The 27,521-nt window shown below is 31.6% G+C and overlaps 1 protein-coding gene across 5 annotated transcripts; it reads left to right on the top strand.

The window, feature by feature from the left end:
• The first annotated feature begins 7 nt into the window (after positions 1-7).
• Positions 8-24,603, top strand: LOC124357402 (RING finger protein 141-like). Of its 5 annotated transcripts, none has more exons than XR_006921941.1 (7): positions 8-224; positions 8,508-8,652; positions 10,749-10,920; positions 17,814-18,034; positions 19,828-20,007; positions 21,394-21,598; positions 21,714-24,603. XR_006921941.1 is itself a non-coding variant. In XM_046809166.1 (6 exons), exons 2-5 carry the CDS (start codon positions 8,513-8,515, stop codon positions 19,997-19,999), a joined length of 705 nt encoding a protein of 234 aa, XP_046665122.1. In that variant the 5' UTR covers positions 8-224; positions 8,508-8,512; the 3' UTR covers positions 20,000-20,007; positions 21,714-24,603. The 5 variants fall into 5 exon arrangements, 3 of the variants coding, with proteins under 3 accessions (XP_046665122.1, XP_046665121.1, XP_046665120.1); XR_006921940.1 differs by having other exon boundaries at positions 21,394-21,602; XM_046809166.1 differs by lacking the exon at positions 21,394-21,598.
• Positions 24,604-27,521: the final 2,918 nt, after the last annotated feature.

The raw sequence follows: 27,521 nt of genomic DNA, 5'->3' as shown, positions 1-27,521 counted from the left end.
GTCGCGTTGCGTCGTCTGCATTTACTATTTTTCTGTCATTTTAGTGTATACATTTAAAGTACCACGTACATTTTTAATGTTAATCTTATTTCACAATTATTCTCGATTACGATATTTAATTGATTGAAGTATTTCAGTGTTTGTTATTAGAGATTTTAATATACTAAGTTATTGAGTTAGAATCATTTTAATTTGGTGTATTTTTGTGCAGATATCAAATTCAGGTAAGGCATATAGGCTAACTATTAAAACTATACAAACTACCCCTAATGAAATATTTGGATAATTTAAAGAAATAATTAGTCCTCGCTCATAATAATTTGTAACTTAGATTAGGCTAAATACTTTGACAGTTTCATATTATTAGAAGGTTTTAAATCTATAAAAATGGGACTTGTAAACATGTACCATGAACAATAATCAAGTTAGGTTTACTGTTAATCTAGGTTTAGAATTTAAATGAGATGTAGCCTGCTTGGAGATAGGTATTTGAAAGATTGTATGTGATGAGAATTTGTCATAGTCTGCATCATGTAGGCCTTTGAGGAGATATTTTGTGACACCCTTCAATTGGTGATCACCTAGATTCATAATATTGACCTGAGTGTAACACCAAGTGGGATTCGCTTAAGTAATATTATCAGAGATGCATTTGTTTGAGAGATCTGTTATAGCTAGTGCATTAGTCAATACCTTTATGATTTATATAACTGAAATCAGAAAGAATTACTGATTTTAGTGGTGTATTTTGTTTGGTTTTATTGGAAATTATTATTTTTATTAGTTATCGTTGTGAAGAAAAAATTCAGTGAGTAGTGTGCTATTGATAATCTAGGCTAGTGGAGTGTTTTTACTGTCTTTAAATGTTAGTTATGATTTATAACGTTTTTTTATTTGGAACGTGTATTGCCCTTTAAATTTTCGTGTAAGTTACATATTTATATTTCAAAAATTAAATTAAAGTAAAATATTATTTAAACCAGATCACATGTCTTTAAGAATTGTTTACAGCCCCCAAACAGAGAGAAAAGAAATTTTGCAAGCTTATGGAGGCTTCAATGACACTCAGCTAAATCTCATGGATGTACTGCACCATCATCATCAAACTTATTCATGTCTTGTAGAAATAAAGTATCATATAGTCTACAGATTAACTGTTTCACAAGATATCTTGCAGATAGTAAGATAAAGCAAAATATATTAATACCATGGAATAACATGCATCAATGTTAAACTCAATCCAAACAGTGTTGTCAATATAAATTGAAACAAAATTTCAAGTCTAGAGGTTAATTGTTCTTGTGATAGCCCCTCGAGTTATAGACTTCATTAGCCCTCAGCCAAGTAGTAATATATGCAGATGATCCAAGCCTTAAGCTTACATCAAACAAGATGGTTAGTTGGAGCAAGTACAGAATAACAGGCTCGCAGTATAGGTCAGTTCATTCTCCAAGACATTGTATGGAATTTTACCAGCCCCCTGAGTAATAATAGGCTCTGTAAATCCTCAGCCAATTAAAGTATTCATGGTAACAATTTTAGTCTTTTAAATGTTATTTGCAATTGTGGACCAATTCCAACGTTTTTCCATAAGATATGTACAACACTACGACATCATACTTGTACACTCTGCAAAGAGAAATATTTCAGTGACTCTTGAAAAGCTAGCCTTAAATGATGAATCAAACAAAGTTAGATCTCCAAACATAGAGATAGGAATTAAAGAAAACAAACCTATGTTTCTCATAGGAGCAAAATGGGTTACTGATGATATAATCAATATTTACTCCAACATTATGAACTATAACCAAGTCTAAAGAGATATTTATTTTATTTACCCAGTAATGACACTGGATGTAAAATTAATTGATGACCATGAAAGTTTTATAAAACCTCTGCAGTTGCAAAATAAAAAATTATATTTTTCCCTGTCAATGATTCAATTTGAAGTTCAACAGATTGGAGAGTCTGGATGATACTGGAGTTTATCACTATAGGATAAATTTGGTAACTGATTTTGCCATTTTTACTCCAAAGGTGACTACAACTTACTATATGCAGAGAACATGGCTGTTAAAACTAATAAATAAATACATTTAGGAAAGCCTCAATTGAAAATATTCAAACACCAAAACAAACCACTAACCATGATTATGGTATCCATATGTTCTTGAAAACTGATATTATAATTTCAAAATGTCTAAGGAGTGCTTTTCTTTGTCACCTTGATGAAGAAGTTCTTTTCCCTTTGTCAAAAGCTAATATAAAAGAGGGCACAGCTTGCCTTCTTGGTCTACAACATTCAGTATCTACATTTCAACACAAACACAATAAAGCAGCTGATAAAATTAAAAGAAAAAAATAGTCAGATTTGCCAATTAGTTTACTTGAAAGAAATATGTTTGATGTCATAGAAGAATAAACCGCAGCTTTCTCACACTGCATTTCAGCTGATGTTCAAATGAGTCAGGATGTGACAGTGGTCTCAAGGGGAAAATTTAATAAATCACAACCTAATGATTTTATTATAATCACCTGATATGTCAAAAAAGTGAAGGAGCAACTATTTGTGGTCTCGTGACTAAAACTAGATATTACCAAAAGCCAAATTTTTTGTACTATTATGCAAGCTTTGACCAGTTCCTGCAGGATTCCAATCAAAAACATTGAAACAGTTCACTTGCTCCCCAATGGGCTATGTGTGGGACAATATTCGAGTAGAACATTTTGCTAAAAAGCTGGCGGATTTTCAGCACCGCACTGGAGCAATAATTAAAGTTGTATCTTTTGATGAAGAACCTGGATAATTATATAATTGTATGTCACATTATGAGGCCAACAAAAACTTGCAACACTCTTTACAATACATGTAACTACAAAAGACATAGGAGACTCCGAACTGAGAACGACACCTGTGAAGACCATGACTCCTCTGCCACTATCAACAAACTCAGTGCTTCAAAATGGAATTGAGAGTTGTAGTGGAGCTGAAAATATAGCTGCTAAAGTGTTGTGTGCGTGCTTGATAAAGTCCGTGGAGATGCATCTATATTAATGTAAATACAACCGTAAATGGTATTACTAATATAAGTCAAATTAATTTATCTATGTCTCCTGATTCAATAGGACAATGTACAATTTAGCCTATCACCTAGTTGTACAAAACCAAAATGTACAAACAAACAATTTGCTAGTGTTAATATAATTTTCTTAAACATTCAAAGGCTAAAGAATAAAGTTTTTGTTTTGGAAAGCTTCTTACTGGATTTAAACGTTTCAGTGGTCTGCTTATCAGGATGTCATAAATTGAAGTTATTACTTCTTGCGTAATTTGGTTTTACTATGATGCTTGGTTTTCTAAATTGAAACAAATAAGAGGTGGAACTTGCATATTTGTTAAAAATAAAATAAAGGCAAAGGAATTTAATTAAACAAAATGTTGAAAATCACACAATATGCTGAAATTAACTTTTACAATAAAATACCCAAAAATATAAAATCAGAAACTTCTTCTTCAAAACTAAAATAAAACTAAAAATGTATTTAATAAATAAAACCCTTTATTCATTTAATGAACTATGAGGATAATGTAAGGTACTGTATTTTAATTTAGTAAAAGATCGTAAATACATGGTTTTAATTTGTACGATATGACATCATTCAACTGTATTTTTTGTAATACTGATGAATAAAGAATATTTTGATTAGATTTTATTTGAAGCAGTAGCGACAGTTCTAGATGAATATAAAACTGTTGTAGTTTCAGTGTATCACTCTCCCGATGGCAATCCACAGGAATTTTTATTTGCAAATTAAAAATAAATTGTATTAGTTGGAAATATTACAATTTGCAATAGCAAGTTTGATATTAAAAAAGATACCAAAACTGCAAAAGACATTCTTAACATTTTAAGATTGTTTAACTTTTTCCCTTCAAATAAAATTGCAACTAGAGGGGAAAATTACCTTGACAATGTTTGTATCTTTAATCAAAATGTATGTTTCTACTGTAATTATTTTGTCATTTCCTTATTCAGACTATGAGGAGATACATGTTAATACGTTTCAAAAAGCTAAATCGGTTGATTGAAGAAATATCTCACAACGTGTAAAAAGCATTTAAAGCATGGGTCTTATGATAGATCATCCTTGCTTATACTGAAAGCTGTTCTGCAATACTGTTTACTAAGATTTTTTATGTTATTCTGAAAAGTTGAAATCATTACAAAGTTGTTGCAAAGGTAAATAAAGAAAGAACAGAACACAAAAATAAACCGAATTGGTACACACATGAATTAGCTACCATGAAGGAAAGGCTGCTGTTTTTGGATGAATTAAGAAAATGTACTGTTGACAAAAATAATACAAATATAAATTAGAGGTAATATAAATACAAGCACTATAAATGAGGCTAAACATGCTAAAAATGTTTATTACATTAAAAATAGTAAAAACAAATGTGGGATGTAATCAGATATAATATAGCAAATAGCAAACAAGATATTTTTAACATTGAGCCTGATGTATTTAATACAATTTTTCTTGAATCGGTAGAATAAATAAATATTAAGGTTGTTAATTCCAGTTTTACTTTTACTTTTGATGATTTTACAGATTTAAGTTCTAATGATGGTTTAGTACTCTTTAAGTGGTGGTGGTTAATTGTAACTACAGATATGTTCTAAGCCCGGGAATGAGTGGTTCTGATAGTCTAGACATATACATATAGTATGTCTAGACTATTTACTGAAAAGTATTATTGATAGTGTTGCTGAACCTCTGGCAGTGTCCATTAACCATCTGTTCCATGGAGGTATTTTCCCCAATCAACTTAAAATCTCACGAGCGAGTACTTCCAATTTTTTAAAGGGGCCCAGAATCAACCTCGAAGCTACTGTGTTTCGTGTACTAGGTAAATTAATTGAGTCATTAGTTTTTAAGCAAATTACCTCTATCTGGGAAAGTAATAAAGTTTTAAATTCTTTACAATTCTGGTTTAGAAAAGGCTAAAGCAACTTTTAATACATTAGGTCAGCTGTTTAGACTAATTTACTCATCTTTTGAGGACAAAGGCTTTGCTCAGGACACTGTCTGTGTCCCGAGCAGGACCTTTGATTGTGTGTTAATAACATTTTTACTTCAAAATTAAAACATTATGGATTTTATAGGCCTAATTTAAATTGCAGCTCAATAATCACAAACAATTGGTTTGTAGTAATGGTATATGGTCAGAAGAACCTCCTGTGGAATGGGGAGTTCCAAAGTGCTCCGCTCTTGGCCCCCACCCTTTTTAATCTACATAAATGATTTGGAATTATTTATTAATTCAAAACGACATTATCTGCTGATGATATTAACTTTTCAATGTCAGTCAAAGTGTGCATGATCTGGAATTGTTAGAAAATGATACATCAGAAAATGCATCAAATTGGTTTTATACAAATGCCAAATAAGGACAAAACAAAAAATCACGGTAACAGTACCAGAATTTCAGAAAAATTAGTATTACAAAAGAAGGTAATTAGGGCTCTTAAAATGTTTGACTCAAGAGAACCTCACTTCAGTCATAGTGTTACACACTTACATCATATATATATATATATATATATATATATATATATATATATATTTGTATATATATATATATATATATATATATATATATATATATTTGTATATATATATATATAAATTTTAAACACAAAATTCATTAAAAACACACTCGTAATTATTGAAACAGTGCTGGAATTGGACTCTATTATTTAAGCAAAACCCTAACAAGTCATATTGCAGTATCTTTAAGAGGTAATAACTTTTTGGACAAATAGATTTGTTTATATCCCTTTGATATTTTTTAAAATAAGTTCTATTCTAGGTTGTTAGAAATTCAATTTTACATTTTAAATGAACTCTTCAACTTCTAAAATTAGGATTTTTAATCATTAACAATTTTTTGATGTATCTACTTTCATTTCTTTACTATTTTAAATTCATTGCCTTTACTATGTTAATAAGATGTATAACATTACTTTGTCAATAATGTTGTGCATTTTTTTTAGCAAATAAAAATTATTATCACACATTTACTGAAACTAGATAAAATATAGAATGTTTTGACTATTTCAGAGTTTAAATTATATTATATTATCATTCTTTATCAGGTTCAGCCCCACCACATTGAAGATTATATAGTAGCACTGAACATTATGCAAAGCTATTTTAAGGTTCATATTGTTTATATTCATATGATCAGTAAATCTTTTGTGTTTTCTCATTATCTCACACTATCCTTGGGTCATGTGAAAAATAGGTTGGTTAACTGAAGGAAAAGCTCTTTTTATTGGGAAAGAAATACACATTTCTTTTCAGCTAGATAAGATCTGATCCACATTACTGCCTCCTTACCAAAACCATAATTATTGATGTTTGCTAGCAACATATCATGATTGATTGAGTTGAATGCTTGGAAATAATTGAACATCTCCAAAATACTACACTTACCATTTTCTTTTGCCTCAATTGTATCACTAAGAAAATTTGTGATGGCTGTACATGTATTACGATTTTTTCTAAGACATATTCACTTGGTTCGTTAACAATGGTCTGAAACTCAACATGAGCAAATGTACAGTCCTGTATGTTGCTTCACACAATCTGATGCGGGCCAGGCCCTTGCCTGAGTAGGTTTGCTGCCATGTTCGATGGTGAGGGTTTGGCTGTTTGTGACAAGGTGAAGACTCTGGGTGTCGCACTTGACTGTGATCGTACGTTTTCTGACCATGTCACCCACGTTTCCCAGCGTTGCTCTTGGCAGGTAGAGGCCTTTTATAGATTCAGAACACTATTGCTTGAGACTGCAAAGCTTAAGCTCGTGCATTCATTATTTCTGTTGGTTCTTTGCTACTGCTGTCCTCCATATTGGAAGCAACATCTCAAGGGTGGATATAAATAAACTTCAAAGAAATCAAAACTCAGTGATAATGTTCATTTTCAATTTGAAACGCTTTGATTGTGTTTCCTCCTTTCGAGACTGCCAAAATACTGTCATGGAAGTGGTATGCAGAATGCTGACATGTTGCATAATTCACAAATTTCTTATTCTTTAAGAGCCACAGTTACTTAAGTGAAAGGCTCTTGTACCAAGAGGAGGTCTCCGAACGCATCACTCAACAAAACCGTAATCATTTTCCCAAAGTGAAGCTTGAGATCGCGAGGAAGGGCTTTTCATACTTCGCCCCCCAATTGTTCAATAACCTCCTCTTGAACAAATATAAGTCAGAAGTATAGTTTTGTGTGAGAACTTTAAAACGTAAGTTGAGAGATACACTCACAAGAAACTGTATGTCTTAAGTAAGAATAATGTAATTTTTTAATTAATTTTTTCTCACTATAATACCATAACAATTTCTGTATCTATTAAGTTAAGTTTGGTTTAATTTCTGTGTATGTATTTGTAGTTTACTGGTCAACAGTTGATTTGAAAGCAATTTGTAAGTTGAAATATGCTGGTTAAATAAAAGCATTTTTATTTATTTTGAATAATTTATTACATCTATTTTAAATGAAATGTTTATCTGAAATTATATTTGAAATCATTGTCAATGTAAAGAATGACATTAATTTTACTCCACTCACTCAGGCTACCTTGATATGTAATAGGGTTTTTGCCGGAGTTCACAGCCTCAAGCGGCTGGGTTCATATCTACCACAGCAAGTTAAAATAATGTTGATAAAGACTCTTGTACTGCCTCATTTCAACTACTGTGACATAGTCATTAATGACATAACTATGGAGCTTTCAAATAAACTCCAGCATGCTCAGAACTTTTGCGTTAGGTTCATTTTCAATCTCAGGCATGATGATCACGTAACACCTTTCTTCAAACAATTATCTATCTTAAAATTACAAGATCTTTGAGGCTATCACTCACTCATTCTGTTGCACGCTCTTTTAAATACAAATTGTCCCACTTATCTTTCAACTTTCAATTTATGTCTGAAATAAGTGAACGAAGTACAAGGAGGGGTACATCCTTATTATCTATCCCGATTCATTGAATAACTACCTTCCATAAGTTGTTTACAGTTTCTGCCTGTTGATTGTGGAATGATTTACCTGTAAACATCAGAGCCATCGATAAGCGTGCTCGCTCTGGGGCGGATGTCAGGGTCTTGATGCTGGGGGCTCAGGGGTTAGAGCGGTTGGCGGCTTTGGAGTGTGGTATTTAGGGCAATGAAATGCAAGTTGAATGAATGCAAGTGTGTCTTGTAGTAGTGTAAATATATATAAAGTTACATTAATTATTGGTGCTTGTTTTTTAAGCTAACGTTCATTTAATATATAATTTAAAAAGATGGATTTATTTTAGTTATAAATGTATATAGTATATCTTAGTTTAATTTTTTATGAGGTTAAATGGTAGAGAGGACTTTATAGTCCTAACTTCGCCTCTAATAAAGACATTTTTCATTTCATTTCATTTCTCACTAGAAAATATTGTTGACAGATGTGATGGGCCAGAGTTTGAGCAGTGATCTTGATTCAGTTGATAATCTACCAGATGAGCTATTCCGCCAAGCCAGACATTTATCAGAGGTTGCTACTCTAACATACGAAGAATTCCAAGAATATCTCAAGCAGTTAAATGAATTGTAAGTTTGGTTAGTGTCTACTTCCTGAATGAAAGTAAGCTTCTCTATTTTAGTTCAAAATACCTATAGGAGCAGATCTATAATAGAAGTTAGTATACAGATATAGAACTGTGAGGGAATGAAATATCTTTGTCTAACAGAGGGTTTACATGTGAGTCTTCACTTGGACCTATTTTAAATGAAAGCCAAAAGTGTTATTTTACGTTTTATTTTTACGATTTATAATGGTTGATAATCTATTAATTATCTACCTATTAATCTTATCAAGATTAATGGATTACAAAATAATAGAGTATACATTAAGAATTGTATTTAAATGATGTACAAAAACTTCAATAAGTTAAACTATTTAAAAGTTTTAATTCATATTCTATTTCAATCATAAATTATTAAATTAATTTTTAAGAGCTGTTAATTTCCACAGGGATCATTTGTGTATAAGACACATTTAATGCAGTAAATAAATGTTTAACTATTACATTTTGTTTTTAATCTTAGTTTTAAATATTCATTATTCTAATTGTTTATACAATATACAATAATTTATCTGTGTTGTAGACTAAAATATGATAAAATTCATGAGAATTTAAATTTATTGTTCTAAATAACTAGTACTATATGTTATAACTGTCAAACTTCTAATAAAAATTAAATATTTGTATTAATTCTTTATGGTATCTCAATGAAAAAAATTTTGATTGATACAGAGATGTATATAAAAGACTTTTTTTAAGTCTCTTATATAAACATGAATAGGAGAAAGTGATTTTCAGCCAATATAATGTGTATTAAAGAACAAATATGAGATATCTGGAGCTGAAGATGACTATGAAGATATTCTGATCTGACAATGCCTGATTTTGAGAATGGGTGATGAGTCTCTGTAGTGAAGTTCAACAGTTCAAACTGGCAGACTTGAACTGATAATGGGTTTTATCTCAGTTAGATTTAGTTTTACCTTATTGGCTTGGATATTGTTTCAAGGGTTTTGAGATTGTAAGCCATCAATTCTTTGACTTTTGTTGCTCATTATAAGCCGTTTATTAGTTTTGTAGTATTAATTATTATGCAGAATGTAAAATTATGTGTGATTAAATAATTATGTTTGCGTTTGTATAACTTCATTTTTCTTGGGGAAGGATCAGCAGAATATAGAGGAGCTTAAACAAAAATACAAGAAATGAATAGCACCAATTCAATCAAAGATACATTATTATAACATTAACAGGTTATATAAAATAAGTTTTAAATTGTAAATTTTGCTGTCTATATGAGCGTATTAATATCTGGTTAAAGTCAGGAAGCTTTATTTTCATTTAAGTTACATTCATTTTTAATCTAGTTTTATTTTAAACTTAGACACATGGTAGTTATAACTCGATAGTGTATTAAAGACACATTGTTGGCAGATAATCTCAATGATACGCAATAATACTTGTTTATTACTGGTAAGATTAAAAATTTGTAACACACATTATTTATCAATGCAATCCCCCAGTTCGTCCAAGTTTTCTAAAAGAAGCAATAAATTAAATCTATGAATTCAAACCTCTTATAATACAGATAAAATAACTTTTAACAAGATTAAAAATAATAGTTTCACCATCAGTAATCTCAAAAAAGTAATCTATTTCGTAAAATAGATGATCCAAGAGGAAAAAGCCAATTTGTCATTTGAATATAGTATACGCCAGTGATCTTAAACTATTTAGCAGGGAATCCCATATTTTGATATTTTGGTCCAAAAGATAATTTTGCTAATGATTATTGTTTGGAAGTTAGCTTACAATATATAGTAGTTACAATATTTTATGGACCCTTTGTGGATGTTATATTGGACCCCGTGTTATATTGGTGGATGTTTTGACAAGTTGTTTGACGTAGCCATATAAAGCAACAGTTCAAGGGACTATCATAATACAGAGTTCTTTAAATGTTTGTTTTCATGAATCTTTATAACCAATGCCAGAGATATAATATACCGTTTTTTAGTATTAATATCCCCATATTTTAATACTGTAAACCAACTAGGAGTAAAAATTCCATAATATACCATTTTAAGAGCTTTTTCACTGCAGAGATGTTGTTTGTGGCAGATCCCAGAAGTGCATGGACTCTGAAGGCAAGCAGTTGGTGTTTGCTGTGAAAGAAGGTTCTGATGCCTCTGTTTTATGGAAAGGCACGATCCGAATAGCTTGTGTTAAAATTGATCCAGCAACTAAGAATGTTGAAACGTATCGCCTTTTGAACCTCAATCAGTTTTTAAAGGTGAGTACGTTTTTTACAAATGTGTACTAGAATCAAGAATTTTTACTGTCTTTAAACACATTGTGCAATTGAAAAAGTCAGATTTACAATTAACATTGTCTTAATATAAATATAAATTTCTGTCTAAAGGACAGTTGTCAAATGCTCTGTAGTTACCTTTAAGGTGATAACAGGTAACAATGTAGTTATAATAATTAAATAAATATATAAATAATCTATACTAAAACTATGATAACAATAACACATATGTACACTTAATACACAAACAGAAATAAATAAAATAAAAAACAATATATCAATGTAGTTAATAATTTATAGTGCTAGTATCACAGGCTAAAAAACTATCAACAGAATAAAATGCATTCTCTTTTAACCAGCTTTCCATTACTATTTTAAATCTTTATATAGGTACAGACCAAGCTGTTTCTGGTAATTTGTTAAATGGCTTAATTTTCATATATATATGTGGCTGCTCTTACTTTTTTCAACTTTGACAGTAGGTAAATCTAGAATATGGTTTTTTCTGGTAAAATAACTATGCATTTCCTTTCTAGTTAAAAAATTACATAATGATTCTTTAACATTCACTAAACAATAATAAACATACAAATTTGAAATTGTCGTTATTTTTAGTTCCTTACCTTACTATATTTGTTTCTCAGCTTAATATTCAAATATTTTTAAAACTAAATATTAAATTAGATTCTCTAATTACTAGAATATGAGGCATGTTTTTTTTAAGTAAGTACCGTTCTGAAATTCCGTTGACTGTGAAGTAAGTGCTGTTATTTTTTTTCTTGGTGCTAAAGGCGTGAAAGCAGTTGAGATTCATGTCATAATTGTTAAGTGTATGGAAAACATATTATGAGTGATGGAATGACATTCAAATGGGTAAGAATTCTTGGGGTGAGATCGCCCAAATAATGTTCATGATGAGAAACAAGAATCAGAATCAGAATACTTTATTCATGAACATAGAGTACAGAATAGGCGTCAAAACATTACAGAGATTTTAAATAAAAGCATATATAGTTGTTGAGCTTTAAGGCGCTGTCGGTGGTAATGGTTACGACTACGAGGGTTGTGTAGCTCTCACTGGAATACCGGTGATGTTCTCCAGTTCATGAACTCCTCAACTGTGTAAAATGGTCTCTCCACAAGCCAAGCCGTTAAGCGTTGTCTGGTGCTGCTGATGCTGGGGCCTTTTATTGTCTCTGGTAGCAGGTTCAGGAACTTCGCTCCCATGTAGGAAGGCTTTTCTTCAAAAAGAGTTAGATGATGGACTGGAAGTGTGTAATTCATAGCCTGTCGGGTGTTGTGGCCGTGCCTATCCATACCTCGTTGGAGCTGTAGCCTGCTTGCGTAAGTAGTCACAGCTAGGATGTACAGACTTGTAATCGTTAGGATTTTTAGTTCACGGAATTTTGGTCTGCAACTGTCTCTCTTTCCAATATCTGCTAATATTCTTATTGCTTTTTTCTGGTGGATAAGCACACGTCTGATGTTGGTTACTGACGAGTTCCCCCATACTTCAAGGCCATATCGAAGATGTGATTCAAACAGTGAGTGGTACGCAATCTTGGCTATGCTGGTGTCACTTATGGTTTTTATCCTCCTTATCACGTAGATGCTGCTACTCAGCTTACTACACAGGCTGTCAATGTGGGGGGTCCATGTCAGTTTCTGGTCTATTATTAAACCTAAATACTTGGTTTCTTCTGGGCCTTCGATGTCTGGGATCCTGCTTACCCCACCATTTCTCCTGCCAAAGACCAGTTGTTGTGTTTTTTCTTCATTAACTACTAGGCTGTTGTTTTGGCAGTATTGTATTGCCATGTTAATGGAAACAAACGAGCTGATTTCAAGGGCTTCAGGGGTTTTTTCTCCAAGGAGGAGTACGGTGTCATCCGCATACATTAGAGTCCTGCTGTAGTCTTCCAAATAGCGAGGGAGATCATTTGTAAACAGGATGAAAAGGATGGGGCCCAGCACAGAGCCCTGTGGAACTCCCCTCACTACAGGCAATGACTTTGATCTTACTGTTTGTGTAGATCCCTTTTCAGTGTATTTAAGTTCAACCATCTGACTTCTTCCAGTTAAATAGCTCTTGAACCAATCTGCAGTTTTCCCACTAATCCCAATTTTTCTCAACTTGTTACACAATTGTGTATGATCTAAGCAGTCAAATGCTTTGCTGAAATCAAATAGAATTGCGGTTGGTGTGTTTCCTTCTTCCACGCTCAGTGATCACCAACAATTTCGTGTAGAAAGTGAATGATGAAGTGAAACATACATCTCACAATTGCCTCGTTATCAGAAGAGTTTCCGCAAGTGCTTTCTATGACATTTTTATCAAGACACATGTTTTACTATAAGACAATGTCAGTCCACAATTCAAGATCTCATAACATCATTTTACTAGGAATAGTTTGATAATGTCCCAGTTTAGTGTCCAGTGATCATCGTGTATTTTGTTATCAGAAGAAGCAACTTGAAGTTTAGCGCTGCTACGACAAAATACAGTAGACCTTCTATAATCCAGCACTGCGCCAGTTCGGCACTCTAGTAATCAGGCGTATTTTGACGGGTGTGGAGTGGGAGATTTAAGCTGAGAAATGTTAATGAAAACTGTGTTAAAAAACAACTTACGATCACTCAGTGGTTTACTCACTGTTCACATTAACAGTGCCAGTGTTATCCGTGTTATTGCTACTGTGCTTAGTGTTGTAGTTTATGCTTTATTTATATTTCAAGACGGTAAGTGAAAAATGTCTCAGTGTAAACGAAAACAAAACCTTAGCTTTGCTTCAGAAGAACTTGATAAAGGCGATATGCTTGCTAACCTCGCAAATGAATATGGTGTTGGTCGCGCAACGATACATGACGTATGGAAGAACAGTGAAAAGATTAAGTCCTTTTTCAAAAGCAGTGACAATATAAAAAATGCCAGGAAAACGATGAAAAAGGGTGAATTTCCTCAGGTTAAGGATAGCCGATATGCTTGGTTTCTTAAAGAATGAAATGAAAAATACGCCAATTTCAAGGGAAGTTCTTAATTAAAAGGCAAAGTTATTCTATGAGAAAATAATGGAGAAAAACTATTTTAAAGCAAGTGAAGGATGGTTAGAAAAATTCAAAAAGCATTTCGGAATTTGGTTGTTAAGGACGTTGGGCAAAAAACTATCATGTGATGTTGCTGTAGTTGAACTATTCAAGGAAATTTTAAGCAAATCATTGAGGAACTAGACCTAACTCTGATCAAATCTATAACATTGATGAGAGTGGTTTATATTACCAACTTTTTCCCAGTGCTGCGATGAACACTTTTGCAATTTCTGTGAAGTGGGCAGAAGAAAATGGCATGTCTGCTAGTGATATTCTTCTTTTAAAGAGGCTTCAAGAAAAAGTATTGAAAGTTTATTTTTAAGCCAAGAAACAAAAGAAAATCCAAAGTTCTTTTGATCTAATGGAATAGACCTACTGCACTGTTAAGTTAAGGTTATGTTTACTTCTAGTTTGATACAGCACTGATAAAAACCAATTATTACATATTTAAAAGAATATTCAAAGAAAATGTTAGTGCCCTTCATTCAAATTTAGTACACAAGTACTGTAATAGTAATTTTGAGTAATGTTCGATGTAATAAAAGACACATTTTGGACATTTTAAGCATTTTTATTGATGGCCTTCCAATAATCTGGTATTTTTACTAATCTGGCAATACCATGGTCTGGTATCAGCCGGATTAGTGAGAGTCTATAGTAGCTTCAAAATGGTCGTATTGCAGTTGCTCTTAAATCAGATGGCAATTTTCTATGACAATATTATACAAATATTGCTTTTAGATATGAGAAGTGCCTTAACTCTGTAACTCCCAAGTTTTAGCTGTAGTGCAATGGCTCTCTGACAAGTTTATTTTATGATCTATTAAAAACAATCTACTTGTATTGTTTGAGGTATTTACTAACAATGAACACATGAAAGTATATTAGAAATGATTATACATGACTGAGTGGTTACTGTAATTTGGGGAGGGAAATATATGGTGAGTGGTAGCAGAAGGAGGAATAATAAAAATATTTATTTCTCTTACCTTTGTAATCTTACAATCTATTAAATTCGAAATTGAAGTTTTTGTATTATTACTTTATACTATAAACGTTACTTACAACAAATTCACTCTTCTTAGTAGTTTTTGAGGAAGTGGTAGTCAGTGAAGCAAGGCACTGTGCACAGAGCTACTTTACACTCAGCGCACATAATTGATTCAGCAACCGCCTCTTTGATTCCCGCCTGGTTATGTTTTTGGAAAACATTACACTGTCTACAAAGTACTGCTTTTTTCTGTTTGCGGTATAAGCAAAGTGAAATGCTTTAAGACAGTCTCAGAGGCATTTCTCCAGGTGATGGACTTCCTCTTTTATTCTGGGGTCTGAACTGAGTTTCAAGGTTTCTTTCCAATAGTTAGAGCAGTTCCTACCATACTGAAATACAATCAAAATGTTAAACACTCAACTCATGATTTCAAATTGAAAACGTGCAGCAAACAACAACACTTCTGTTGACAAACAGGTTATAAAATTTGCAACTTGGCTTTGTAATTGTTCCTAAATTTGCCACTAGAGTATAATAGCAATCAAACAGCATTACCATGGGTTTAACTTAGTACAAAGAAACACCACTAGATTCAATTAAATGTTCAATCAGTCCAGCAGTCTGGCATTATGTAAGCAGACAAAAGTACGGGCATGGCAGTTGACTGCAAAAGCAGGTTGCAGGTGTTAATTAAGTGACATTTAAGGGTCGTTGATGTTGGTAGAAATTATGTAGAAAAGTAGATAAAAGTGTAGGCTTTCATATAAAAATAAATTTGTTACAAAAATTTTACTTGATTTATTATATATCAAAACAGTAATTACTTAAAAAAACATGCCTCATAAGTTACAAATGGTACATAAAATCATCAAATTTATTGATTTTTTTATTTAAGTTATCGTCTATCTATGAGATAATTTGTCTACCATTTTAAGAATCATTCAACTACCTGCACTTTAACTATATTTATTAAGTTTTGTTGCATACTAAATTTCATCTATACTATAACTGTCTAATGTCATATAAACCCTTAAGTTAACTTTTTTCAATATTTTTTCCTAGAAAATAATAAGGTCCTTTGTAGAAATCTGAGAAATCTGTTTTGTCAACTACTATTATAGAATTTTCCTTGGCAGTATTTGTGTGAGGTGTAGTATTTATATACAATGTTACTTACCACAATTTTTCAATTACTGTTTTGGTAAATAAGTACAATAGTACATGTGTTTTAGACTGAACTATCACAAGTATAATGACCATATGTTTCAAAAATTGATTTTTTCACAATCACTTTAATTTTTATCATTTATATAATTAACACTCAATACTATAACCTTCAAACAACAAATATAATGTTTTTGTTCAAGCTATCCGGTGATAAAGATTTTGATCTTATGATACAAAAATGCAAAAAGTCCCTGTTAGAAGGGGATATTGAAGATACAGTGCAGAATTTATCTCAAGCCGTGTTACTTAAGGGAACTCCAAATTTCAGCCAGTACATTGCTCTTCAAGAACTTGTTGTCAGGCTTCCCCTTGATACTATGAAAGAGTTCTACAAAAATAATAAAAAGTTTTTTGCTCAAACCAACAAATTTCTAGACATGGATGTGGAAATTGAAGATAAACAATGAAAAAGCATTCTCCAAGAATTTCAAAATATAACCATAATATCCGTAATAAAATCTGTGAAATTTATGAACATTTAAAATAAAATTAATATCACTCTTATAAAGAAGTTGTATTTTTGTTTTGAATATTTTAAAAATATTTCAAGAATTATTTGTTTAAATTATTATGTATATAATTAGATTTTATTTAGTGTCACTGATCCACTGAATGTAACCAAATAATATTTCTTATTACTTATTATAATGATACATTTTACATATAATATACAGCCGTACTAACCACCCAATACTTGCCTTTATATATACCAAACTATTTTAAAATGCATCAAAGCACTGGCTCATGTACAGGTCAGTGATAGAAATACTCATTGTAGGACATTGAACTTCAATATCAGCCTCAACCTCGCTCATATCTTCATCAAATAATGATTCTAAAGAGTAATCATTGACAATCCATTGTATTGAGTCCACACATCCGTCACTGTCATATTCTTCTACAATCACAGTACAGCTGTAACTGCAAGTACTAGGCTGAGCGATATCCATTTTTGTAAAAAAATATAAATAAAAACATATACAATAACAAGGAAACAAATACTCTAAATGCAAAAAACACAATAAAAGTGTTGCTAGAGTCAGGCAGAGAACAAACTGTTTAGTGCGAGTTGTGAGATAACCCTGAGGCTTTGTGGTTCTAACGTCATCGTTACCAGCCCTGATGCGGACCATCCGCACTGATTGTATGTTTTAAAATTATGTGTAAGTAAATTCAAGGTAAGACGATGTTGAAACACCTATTAATCTTACTGTGGTTGGGTTGTATCTTTCATTTTCATTTATTTCCAATGGATAAAAACCATTTCAGCAAATTAGTAAATAAGTTAACATTAGTAAACAAATAAGTGACAGGTAATAGTAACAAGATAAAAATAAACAAACAAACAATTATCAACAGTGGCAGGTGATATCATCTTTGTGCAGCACTTTATTACAAGGTGAGAAGAGCTCTTTTGAAGGACGGCAAGGAGCCGCAGAAAAAGTTCACGTAGTCAAGTAATATGCATCTTCTAGAAATTGTGGTGAACAAACTTGTGAATTAAATCACTATACGTTGAACTATAGTGGACTAAGTACTTTTAATATTGTATTACTTTAATTTTATAAAGGTGTACAAGTCAATGAGCAGTCAGTGTGCAGCAGCACAAGAAGGTTCTACTGCTGACCCATCTACCAGTGATATCAAACAACTGACAACCTCAGTGCTGCTGAGGCACGTGTCAGGCCAGACATCTGACTCAGCTGCTGAGTGTTGCATCTGTCTGGAGCGGAGACCAGACATGCTGTTACCTTGCGCTCATGCGTACTGCCGTCCTTGTATCGAACAGTGGTCAGTATTCTTATTGAACACTCTTTATATATGTAACAATTTTTAAGGATGGATCCAGATTTAATTATTTCTAGAAATGGAATTATTATTGTTAGATAAGTTTTTGGCATTTTCAAAATCATGCCAGAACTTCATACAAATATATTTATGTCTTAGTGACCATCAGTTTGTCTTGAACTTAATATAAAATTCAGCAAATTGATACAAAAAATAAAAATAACTAAACAACTAGAAATTTCGGTACTTTGGGATTATACCGACCACACCAGTATGAAGAACACAAAAATATAAATTTATAGAAATAGACATGATAGAACGAAAAAACAACTCTTTAATTGCAAAATTACAAACTTACAAGCATTTCCAGGTATTGTGATCGGTATTTATGTCGCTGTTATCTTATCTCTCTCGAGAATCCCGATTACGGATTACGGCAGGCCGCGCGGCATCACATGATTTGCACTGTACATAATTGCCTTTCCATTACAATTCAATTTATATTTCTGATCAGCCCCTCTAGAATTTGATATTTTACTGATAGGTACTATCTCGAGGGATGTTTTTCTTTCCTTCGGTGCTGCCCCGCGCTGATGGCCGGAGGCACTCGCATTTTGGGTGGCGGAATGTGATCAAGAATAAAGTTTTGAGTGTTTTTTCAATAAAGAGTTTAGTTTTAGTTTGGTAATGTTTGTTTTTGTTGAATTTTTGTGTTTGGAGAAATGTAGAGGTAAAACACGGAAGTACAACAAAGCGACGAACCAGCTGAACGGGCGGCGAGACTCTGCAATCACGTTATCTACTAGACCGCTCGACTTTGACCTCTGTCTGAGGATGGGGAGGGGTTTGCAATAAGACAATTCCTGTTTTATATTGACGAAATATTGTTCTACGCTAATCTAGTAATCAGTAGAAGCAAAATGTCAAATAACGATTCATGTCTGGGTGTGGTCGGTATAATCCCAAAGTACCGAAATTTCCGCTGCCCGTACCTTTATAGGCTTGACGTACATTGGATGTTTTTGGGGGAAAATGTGCTAACAAAGTTAATATGTGCAGAGCAATACGCAGTGTTCAGATTGTAGGATCAGTGTAATGCAGAGTATGGGCCATATTCAAAACTTGTAAATTAAAAGCTACTTAAAAACTGTCTTTATGTTTAAATTTTTAGTACATAAAACAATTAAGTTACTTATTATATTCTTTTTTAGTTAGATAAACTTAAGTTGCACTACAAATTTAATTAGGTAGTTTAATTATTTTTATATAGTGATTTTTATTTTTTATAAGTTTATAAAATATGATACAATTTTAAACTAACATACCTAATCAGTCACAAAATGTCAGTAATATTATTTTTTAGACCGACCTTGTCATATAATTTATATGTTTCACTAAACAGCTGATTCCAACACTACGTGCAGTGTAATATCAGTCGGGTTTACCAACCATCTGAATAGTATATTAAAATTCCCTTCAAACAACCTTACAAAAACAGGTTTTTTATTAATTATTGGATGAAACCCACAAGTAAAGTATATATGGTACATTTGAAATCATTAAAATATCTACTTTCTTTTGATTATGTATAAAATGAGTTGTTGCGTTAAAAAATTTCACTTAAACTCTACAACTCCTGCTTGCTGGTCTTGACAAATTTTTCATTATAATAGTTAAAGTCTAGAAGAAATTTCATGCGGATGTCATGTGAAAACCGTTCCATTATAAGTACAAGAGCTGTGACAGTTCAAAAATTTTGACCAAAAACAGTTTTTTGAGCGCAGTCATGTGTCCAGGTCTGTGAACCACAAGACTTGTCCGATATGCCGTGAGGAGGCGAACAACGATGAAGCATGGGTGATGAGTGAAGCTCCCAACTCGCTAGAGATGAGTGAGGAAATCTGTTCCACACTGATGGAACTGGTGGAGAGACAGCCTAGTACAGATGATACGGATGACAGCCATTGAGTCTTATGGTATATACAATCAGTTACTGAGCTGTTTCTTACAGTGTGACTCTTAATGTGTTACTTGTTAAAGGCAAACTGAGTTGTTTTTCGAGTGGAAGTTTCTGAAACTAACAAAAATGTTCTCAGATTGTATTGTATTATCTAGAAGGATTTACATTGTATATTAAATAAGTAAACATAATGTTTTTTGTAAAATGTTTGTTTAATAGAAATTAAACACTATAAACCTTATGCTAATGTTAGCTAAAATAAGTCTTAGAAAAATGTTGACTTAACCACCCTTCTTGTCCTCCTTGAAAGATTTTTTGGTTTGAAATGGTGTAACATACATTTTGTACACATTAACAAATTAAATTGATATAACAAAAGAAATTTATTTTCAGAATAAGAGCGTTTTCTTTGGCCAGTGTTTCCTGAGATTATGGGAGTTAAAGTGAGATTTCTGGTTTCAGATAAACCAAAGGAAGATTTTGTCCCTTTTTATTGCTTTATTTATATGACAAAAATGAAACATACTAAAATAATAACATCATAGAGAATATGGATTTCAGAATGTGCAATATATTGTATATAAAATAAAGTAGCAATATTTGTATCATAAATGTGCAACACCGTATTTTGTTTGTTTACCGTTCTTACTTCAACTGTTAATGTATTCTACTGTACTACAGGTAAGTAAAGCTTAGTTGGAGACTGCTGCACCAGATATATACAGAGTGCGAATGTTGAGTTCAGCTACATTTTACAGTTTAGAATATAGATGTTAGAAAAGGATACATAAGAAGAGTAGTGGGACAGTAAGAATGGATCATTTGTGTGGATGCATAAGGTTTGCATACACGATAACAGCCGCTACTACCACTTTCCTCTCTCTCCAGTTCCATTCCCCCCTTGCCAACTGTCAGTCTATGTTCGGAAAGGGATAGGGTGAGGGAGGGGGGATGTGGATTGGTAACGGTGTGTCAAAGTGAGAGGGTGCACAACAATACTGAGAATTGCCAGATGATGACAACACCACAATCACTACTATCAAGAAAAATGTATATGTACTCCAATTTGTGCATTACTTTTGCCTGGTATAAAAGACACATATACCTACATTTTTCAGGTTTCATTCCATATTTATCTGTATAAAATCAAAATGTTCGTTATATCAAATAAAAATTATATAATTTTTAAATTTTATGTCCATCTCATTCAAGTGTTAATTACAACGTAATTGTTTGTATCTGTGCATCTGAATCACATCCACATATTCCTTACTGTCTGGTAAACTTACACAATATTAATTGCTTTATTAATATACACATGTATGTTAGTGACATACCTGTATAGTTAACAAGTATATTATTACAAATCATGCTAAACGTTATTCCTTTAATCATTTTCCAGATTTTTGGGTTCACAAAAGTTTAATGCAAATAAGTGGAAACTCGGCAAACACACATGTTTTTGTGCTATCAGTACCCACTACTTCAAACCAAAGCATCATTGCTATTGTGTCAGCACGCCACAACTATTTTGCAACATCATGAATAATTCGAGTAATATGAAGGAAATCTTGAGTGGCATCTTACTTCGTAAATGATTTTTAATGGTTGGTGAGTCTATCCATACATTAGTCTTTGTACATACTGTAAGAAACATTAAATTATAAAAATGGGTGCTCTCACACTCTAATTTTTGTCTCCAAACTTGATTATTTGTTGCAGATTAAATAAATTTTGCTGATTTAACTACCTGAATCCCTGGTGAAAATGTAACATCTTCTCTATGTATCATTATCGTCAAGAATTCAGAAAATTAACATCACACCCTCGTACCTAGTGAAGTAGTATCATTCAACCCTTCAAGTGCCAATTGAAAGTGCCTGATATAAAGAGCCATTTTCTATCGTTTTTCAAAAGTATTTTTTTTTTATTTAAAAAAATATATATTTACTTAAAATTTAGATGTATTAGAAATAATTGTTTCACAAGCACTTATACATAGCTATGATGTATAAAACATTATATATTATAAATCAGTATTTGCCTAGTTAAATGTTTTGAAAAATGTGTTTAAGAGATGGTGTGTATTTCTCAAAAAATGATAATGTAAAAGGTTAAGATTCAGATAAATTATTGAAGATTAATTTGGAAGTACTTGTATATTACATAAGTTATGTACACTTATAGTTTCAAAATGTGCTCATGAAATAAGTATGTTTCAACTACCATCAATCATATATACGATTTTTTACCCCGTACTAGTCTGACTGATCTCTGATAACAGCAAAAGATTAGGACTACATATTTAATATGCCTATATGTATTGATAGTAGTTAATTGATAAGTGCTTTTTCAGCCTCAGACTATAGATGACGTTCACTTAGTTCAATGAAAATTTGCCATGAAACATATATGATGTATGTGGTAATCAACCTACTAATAAAAATATATATCTAAAATAGCCATAATGTTTTAAATTTTATTTAGTTTTAGAAAATTAATAATGCTATATTGTATGGAAGAAAAATTCAATAAAACTGTAAATTAAGACCATGAATCGTACAAAAAATGGTAAATTTATACCAATAGGAAACATTGTTCAGTAAACTTTTTTTAAATGTTTTATATTTACGTTAAAAATAAGTTATATTTTCATAACAATTGTATAATCAAAAACAAAAATATTTGTATAATCATTACCTGGTATCCTTCAGGGAACAGCTTGGTTGTGCAAAGGTGTAATAATGTCCAGAATAACAGATTTCTAAAATACACAATTTCTTCTTCTATAAGTTTTAATTTCGTGAATATATTTATTCTTTTGTTTTTATACGAATAAATGACAATTTGGTTATAACACTGAAATTTGGGTACAATCTGGAGTCCATAAAGTGCATAGTCATTTTTAAAAGCTAAATATAAATGAAAACAATGTCCTCATGAGATACAAAAACATATCATTTACTAAATTTATTATGATATATATCTATATATATTATTTATATATATAATATTATTATATATGTTATATATATAATATATATTGAATCGAAAAAAGTACTTGCTCCGCCGGGAGTCGAACCCGGATCTCTCACTTGCCGGGTGAATGTGCTACCATTACACCACAGAGCGCTTACTTTTTCCGATTCAATTATTTTGTATTTGGCCGTATCTGTCACATATGCGTCATATGTCATATATACATACAGTGGTTATACATAATTATAGTCATATACAAGTGCATATTTCATACTAGACCAATGCCAGAAATAAGGAATGGTTAATAATACTAAAACTACTGTATTTATATAGTTTAAATGCACAAATATCATATATTTTATTATTAGACTATTTTAATTTCATAAATTGAAATAATGATGAATCAGCAACATTGTGCAGTGATATATTAATCGCTACAGTCAAACTTATTCACAATGTGTGCCATTTTAAAATTAAGTTTAATAATAGTAATAATGTTATGGTCCTCATAAAAATGGGTACGGATCTAACATTTGACGACATTTGAGAAACAATCAGAGATCATTGCCACTTTGATAGTGAGTCTTCATAACCACAGATGATCTTACTTTTACTCTTACAGTAGATTCTCTAAAATTATGGAGTTGTCACCTGTTAACGAAAATGGGATTCTATGATGGGAACAGCTTTCCAACATTCTCACTAATGCTGCTTAAAATTCTACTTCTCATACTATCTTACATCTAACTATACGATATACCTAAGTTTAATATACCAACATAATGTTTAACACTCTGGTTACAAGAAAAAATTTGTCTTTGTGTCTGAGGAATACCAGAGACTTTTACCCAGTGATTACCGAATAATAATGGGCTCTTTTTAGTCTGTTTTGCACTATTTTACATTTTTGCCTGTAACAGCCTTATTTTTTTGGTAAAAATTAACGATTCTTTTTTATACAACAAATGTAAAATTAAAAGTAATAATTAGACATGTACTTACCAAAGATAAAAAATAGATTTACCTTTTTTTTTGTAAGAAGAACGTTCTTTACAACAATTTCAGATGCAAAATGTTTTATTGCATTAGACACTGCTGATAAAACTGTACACAATCACCATTTTTTATTGGTTTTACATTATAAGTATAATATTTATGATACTTTAAAAATATTGTGTAAGTTTTATATTTCATACATTTTTTATGTAGACAATTTGAAATATATTCACAATCACAAATATGTATGCATATGAAGTATATATAATTAATTTAATTGAAAAGTAAAAAAATACAAAAATAATATTGGAAACATGTTAATATCCAGACATCAACTAGTATTTTTCAGTAGTTACAGGCAAATCTATATAACAGGACATTAAAATTTTTCAGTATTTCTTCACATATCCGAATATCCAGCATTAGTACACAAGGGGTTAATACAAAATTTGTTGAGTTTCAGTGATGACTGTAATATTAATTCTATGAAATAAATTTGCTGTATCTGTTGAGCCTGGCAAGGTTTGTTGTATCCTTAGTTATTAAAAAATTAATAACATATTATTATTATAGTGCATATTGTATTAAAAATTTGTTAAAATGTAAATATTTCAATAAATTTATTTTTTAATTATGATTTATTGTTATATTATATAAATTACAATTACATTTCACCCACTAGAATAAACATAATGATTCAAACTAAAATTAAAAATTTAAATTATATGAAATGAAGTATTTGTATCCACTTTAACTAATTAGGCATTTAGTTTAAAATCAAGTATTATATTTGAGTATTATTCTCTTATGAATATAATACTTATTACATTCTATCATTTTTGTTTTTAATATGCCAATGTAACTATGCGTACTAAGAATATATGTTTATTACATTCTATCATTTTTGTTTTTAATCAAATCAAATCAAATCAAATCATTTATTGTCAAGATGTAATGTACATACATATAACAACGTCAAATATTAGGCTAAAATAGTCTATTCTAAATTTTCTCTTAATACAGTATAAAAATCATTGACACTGTACAGGCAAGATTTGAGTAACAATTTTTTTTAACACAGTTCTTAAAATTAGTTCTACTTAATTCTTTTTATATCTAAAAGGCAATGCATTGTAACAGCTTAATTCCTTGATACTTAAAACTGGATTGGGTGCTTGAAAAATTACATTTTGTTAATACTAGGTTATTTCTATTACGTGTATAGTAACTATGGATATTACTATGGTTAGAGAGGTAGTTAAAAATTATCTTTTACATACAGGAGCACATATAATATATAAATAGAAGGCAGTGTTAAAATATTAAGTTTTATAAAAAGAGGTTTACAGTGTTCGCGGTTTCCTACATTACATAGCAGCCTTACAGCTCTTTTTGTAGAATAAATAGCTTGCTTGCAGCTTGTGAGTAACCCCACAAAACAATCCCATAGGTTAGACAACTGTGGACATAAACATAGTATATCTGCAGCTGAAGGTCTGAGGAAATAACACCCTTTAGAGATCTAATTAAGAAAATGCCCCGAGCAATCTTTGAAGCAGCATAATCAATGTGAGTTTGCCATTTAAGATTAGACTGGATGTGTACTCCAAGAAACTTGAGACTGAAATCATTTTCATTGGGCCTAATGAGCTAGTGTTATTTGTAAATCCTGGATTTTTTTTTATTATTAACACATAACTTGTTAGCTGCACACCAATCGTTTATAATCGAAGTCTTAGAACCAACGATACTTTTACATTCAACGTCTGATTTAGAGCTGACTGTAAGCCCAGGTCATCAGCAAATAAATAAGTGCTTACAACACCGCTCTCGCCCAGATTAGAAGGCAAGTCATTTATATATGCAATAAATAGAGTAGGACCTAAAATGGAGCCTTGTGGAACTCCATAATTAACAGGGGCGAGTTTCAGAAATAGAAACCATTTAAGTAAACATATTGACTCCTATTGGAGAGATATGACTTGAAAAAAATTTACAGCAAGTTGACTGAAACCATAGTAGCTCAACTTACTTATTAGGATCCTATGGTTCGACCGTGTCAAAGGCCTTGGAAAGGTCATACGATCTAAAATTAACAGCATTTTTCAGTTCCAAACCCTCAAAACAATCATTTACAAAAGACTGAACTGCATCATTAGTGCTCCCGTTTAGCCCGAAACCCAAACTGACAGTTACTAATTAAACCCATTAGTTTTCCAGATAATAAACTACCTGCTTGTGAAGTAGGCGTTCCAAAAACCTTTGACACAACTGGAATTATCGAAATCGGTCTATAGTTACAGATTTGATCTTTAGGCCCCTTCTTATGTACAGGAATAAACTTTATTAACTTTCAATACATCAGGAAAAATGCCAGACTTAATACATTCATTAAAATAGGTAAGTTAATACTTCACAAAATATAGGCAGCACATAATTTCAAGATTGGAGCATTTACACCAAAACAGTCTAAGCATGTAACTGTTATTTAAACTAATTATAGCTGCATAGACATCTTCAACTTTAAATTCAACAAAATTAAAATCAACATATGGAAGGGTCAAGTTTGGAATAACTGTTAAGATAAAAAGAAAATGTATTATCACTAGTGGGGATATTATTACATGTATCTTCAACTGAACAAACAAAATAATTATTAAAACTATTGGGTTCCAGTGTCACAGAAGAACTCACTGATTTACTATTAGGTCTGGCTGTTTGATTTATTAAACCCCAAGCAGCTTTACTCTTATTTACAGCTTTTGTCAATTACACCATTATTATAATTAAGTTTGGCCTTTCGAATTTCATTCTTATACACTGTTTTAAGTTTCTTGTACCTAGTTTTGAATTCAATGTTACTCTCTCAGAGTTGGTGTTATTAATTATATAATGTAGCTTATCTAATTCAGATTTTATTTTAACTAGGCTATCATGGTACCAGGAAACATTAATATTCTTACTTTTAAGTTTTTTAGTCTTAAGAGGCATAGAACAGTTTAGTGCCCACATAAACAGATCTAGAAAGAGCTTGAACTTAGAATTTATATCAGATTCCAAACGGTATACATCATTCCAATTTATAAGCTTAAGATATGGATAACAAAAATGAGGTACCAATGGCACAAATGGGTCTAATTATTGACTTTTCTGAGACAAGTCTGTGGTATTTTATACTCCAAGAACGCCTCGAAGAGGATGGCCAGATGATCGGAAGCAGCCGTGTGAATTACTGACGAGTGTACTCTGTCTGGGTGAACAGTAGTCAGTAGATTGTCAATACAGCTACCCAAGGTTTTCACTATCACCAAGCCCTGGTCTAGTTATTTCTGAGACAGTGATATTAAGTCCAAAGCTATTGATCAAGTTGAGGAGTTCTTTTTGTTTCCACATGGTTACTGAGAAAGTTTACATTAAAATCACCAGCAATAATTAGGTTCATTTTTTTGCCATTCAAGAAGGGAAAAAATATCATGGAGTTTATCATAAAATAGACAAAAGCTACTTGCTGAGATCTATAAAAAGCTACCACTACTGTGTTGAAAGTAGGCAATA

Source organism: Homalodisca vitripennis, chromosome 3, assembly GCF_021130785.1.
Source record: "Homalodisca vitripennis isolate AUS2020 chromosome 3, UT_GWSS_2.1, whole genome shotgun sequence".
NCBI lineage: Eukaryota > Metazoa > Arthropoda > Insecta > Hemiptera > Cicadellidae > Homalodisca > Homalodisca vitripennis.
Note: the sequence above shows the minus strand (reverse complement) of the source record. Positions and strands in the feature narration are given on the sequence as shown.

Coding starts and splice junctions, on each gene's coding strand:
- LOC124357402 (XM_046809166.1), top strand. CDS start 8,513: ATGGGCCAGAGTTTGAGCAGTGATCTTGATTCAGTTGATAATCTACCA. Junction 8,653..10,748: donor CTCAAGCAGTTAAATGAATT/GTAAGTTTGGTT, acceptor TGTTTGTGGCAG/ATCCCAGAAGTGCATGGACT. Junction 18,035..19,827: donor CGTCCTTGTATCGAACAGTG/GTCAGTATTCTT, acceptor TCATGTGTCCAG/GTCTGTGAACCACAAGACTT.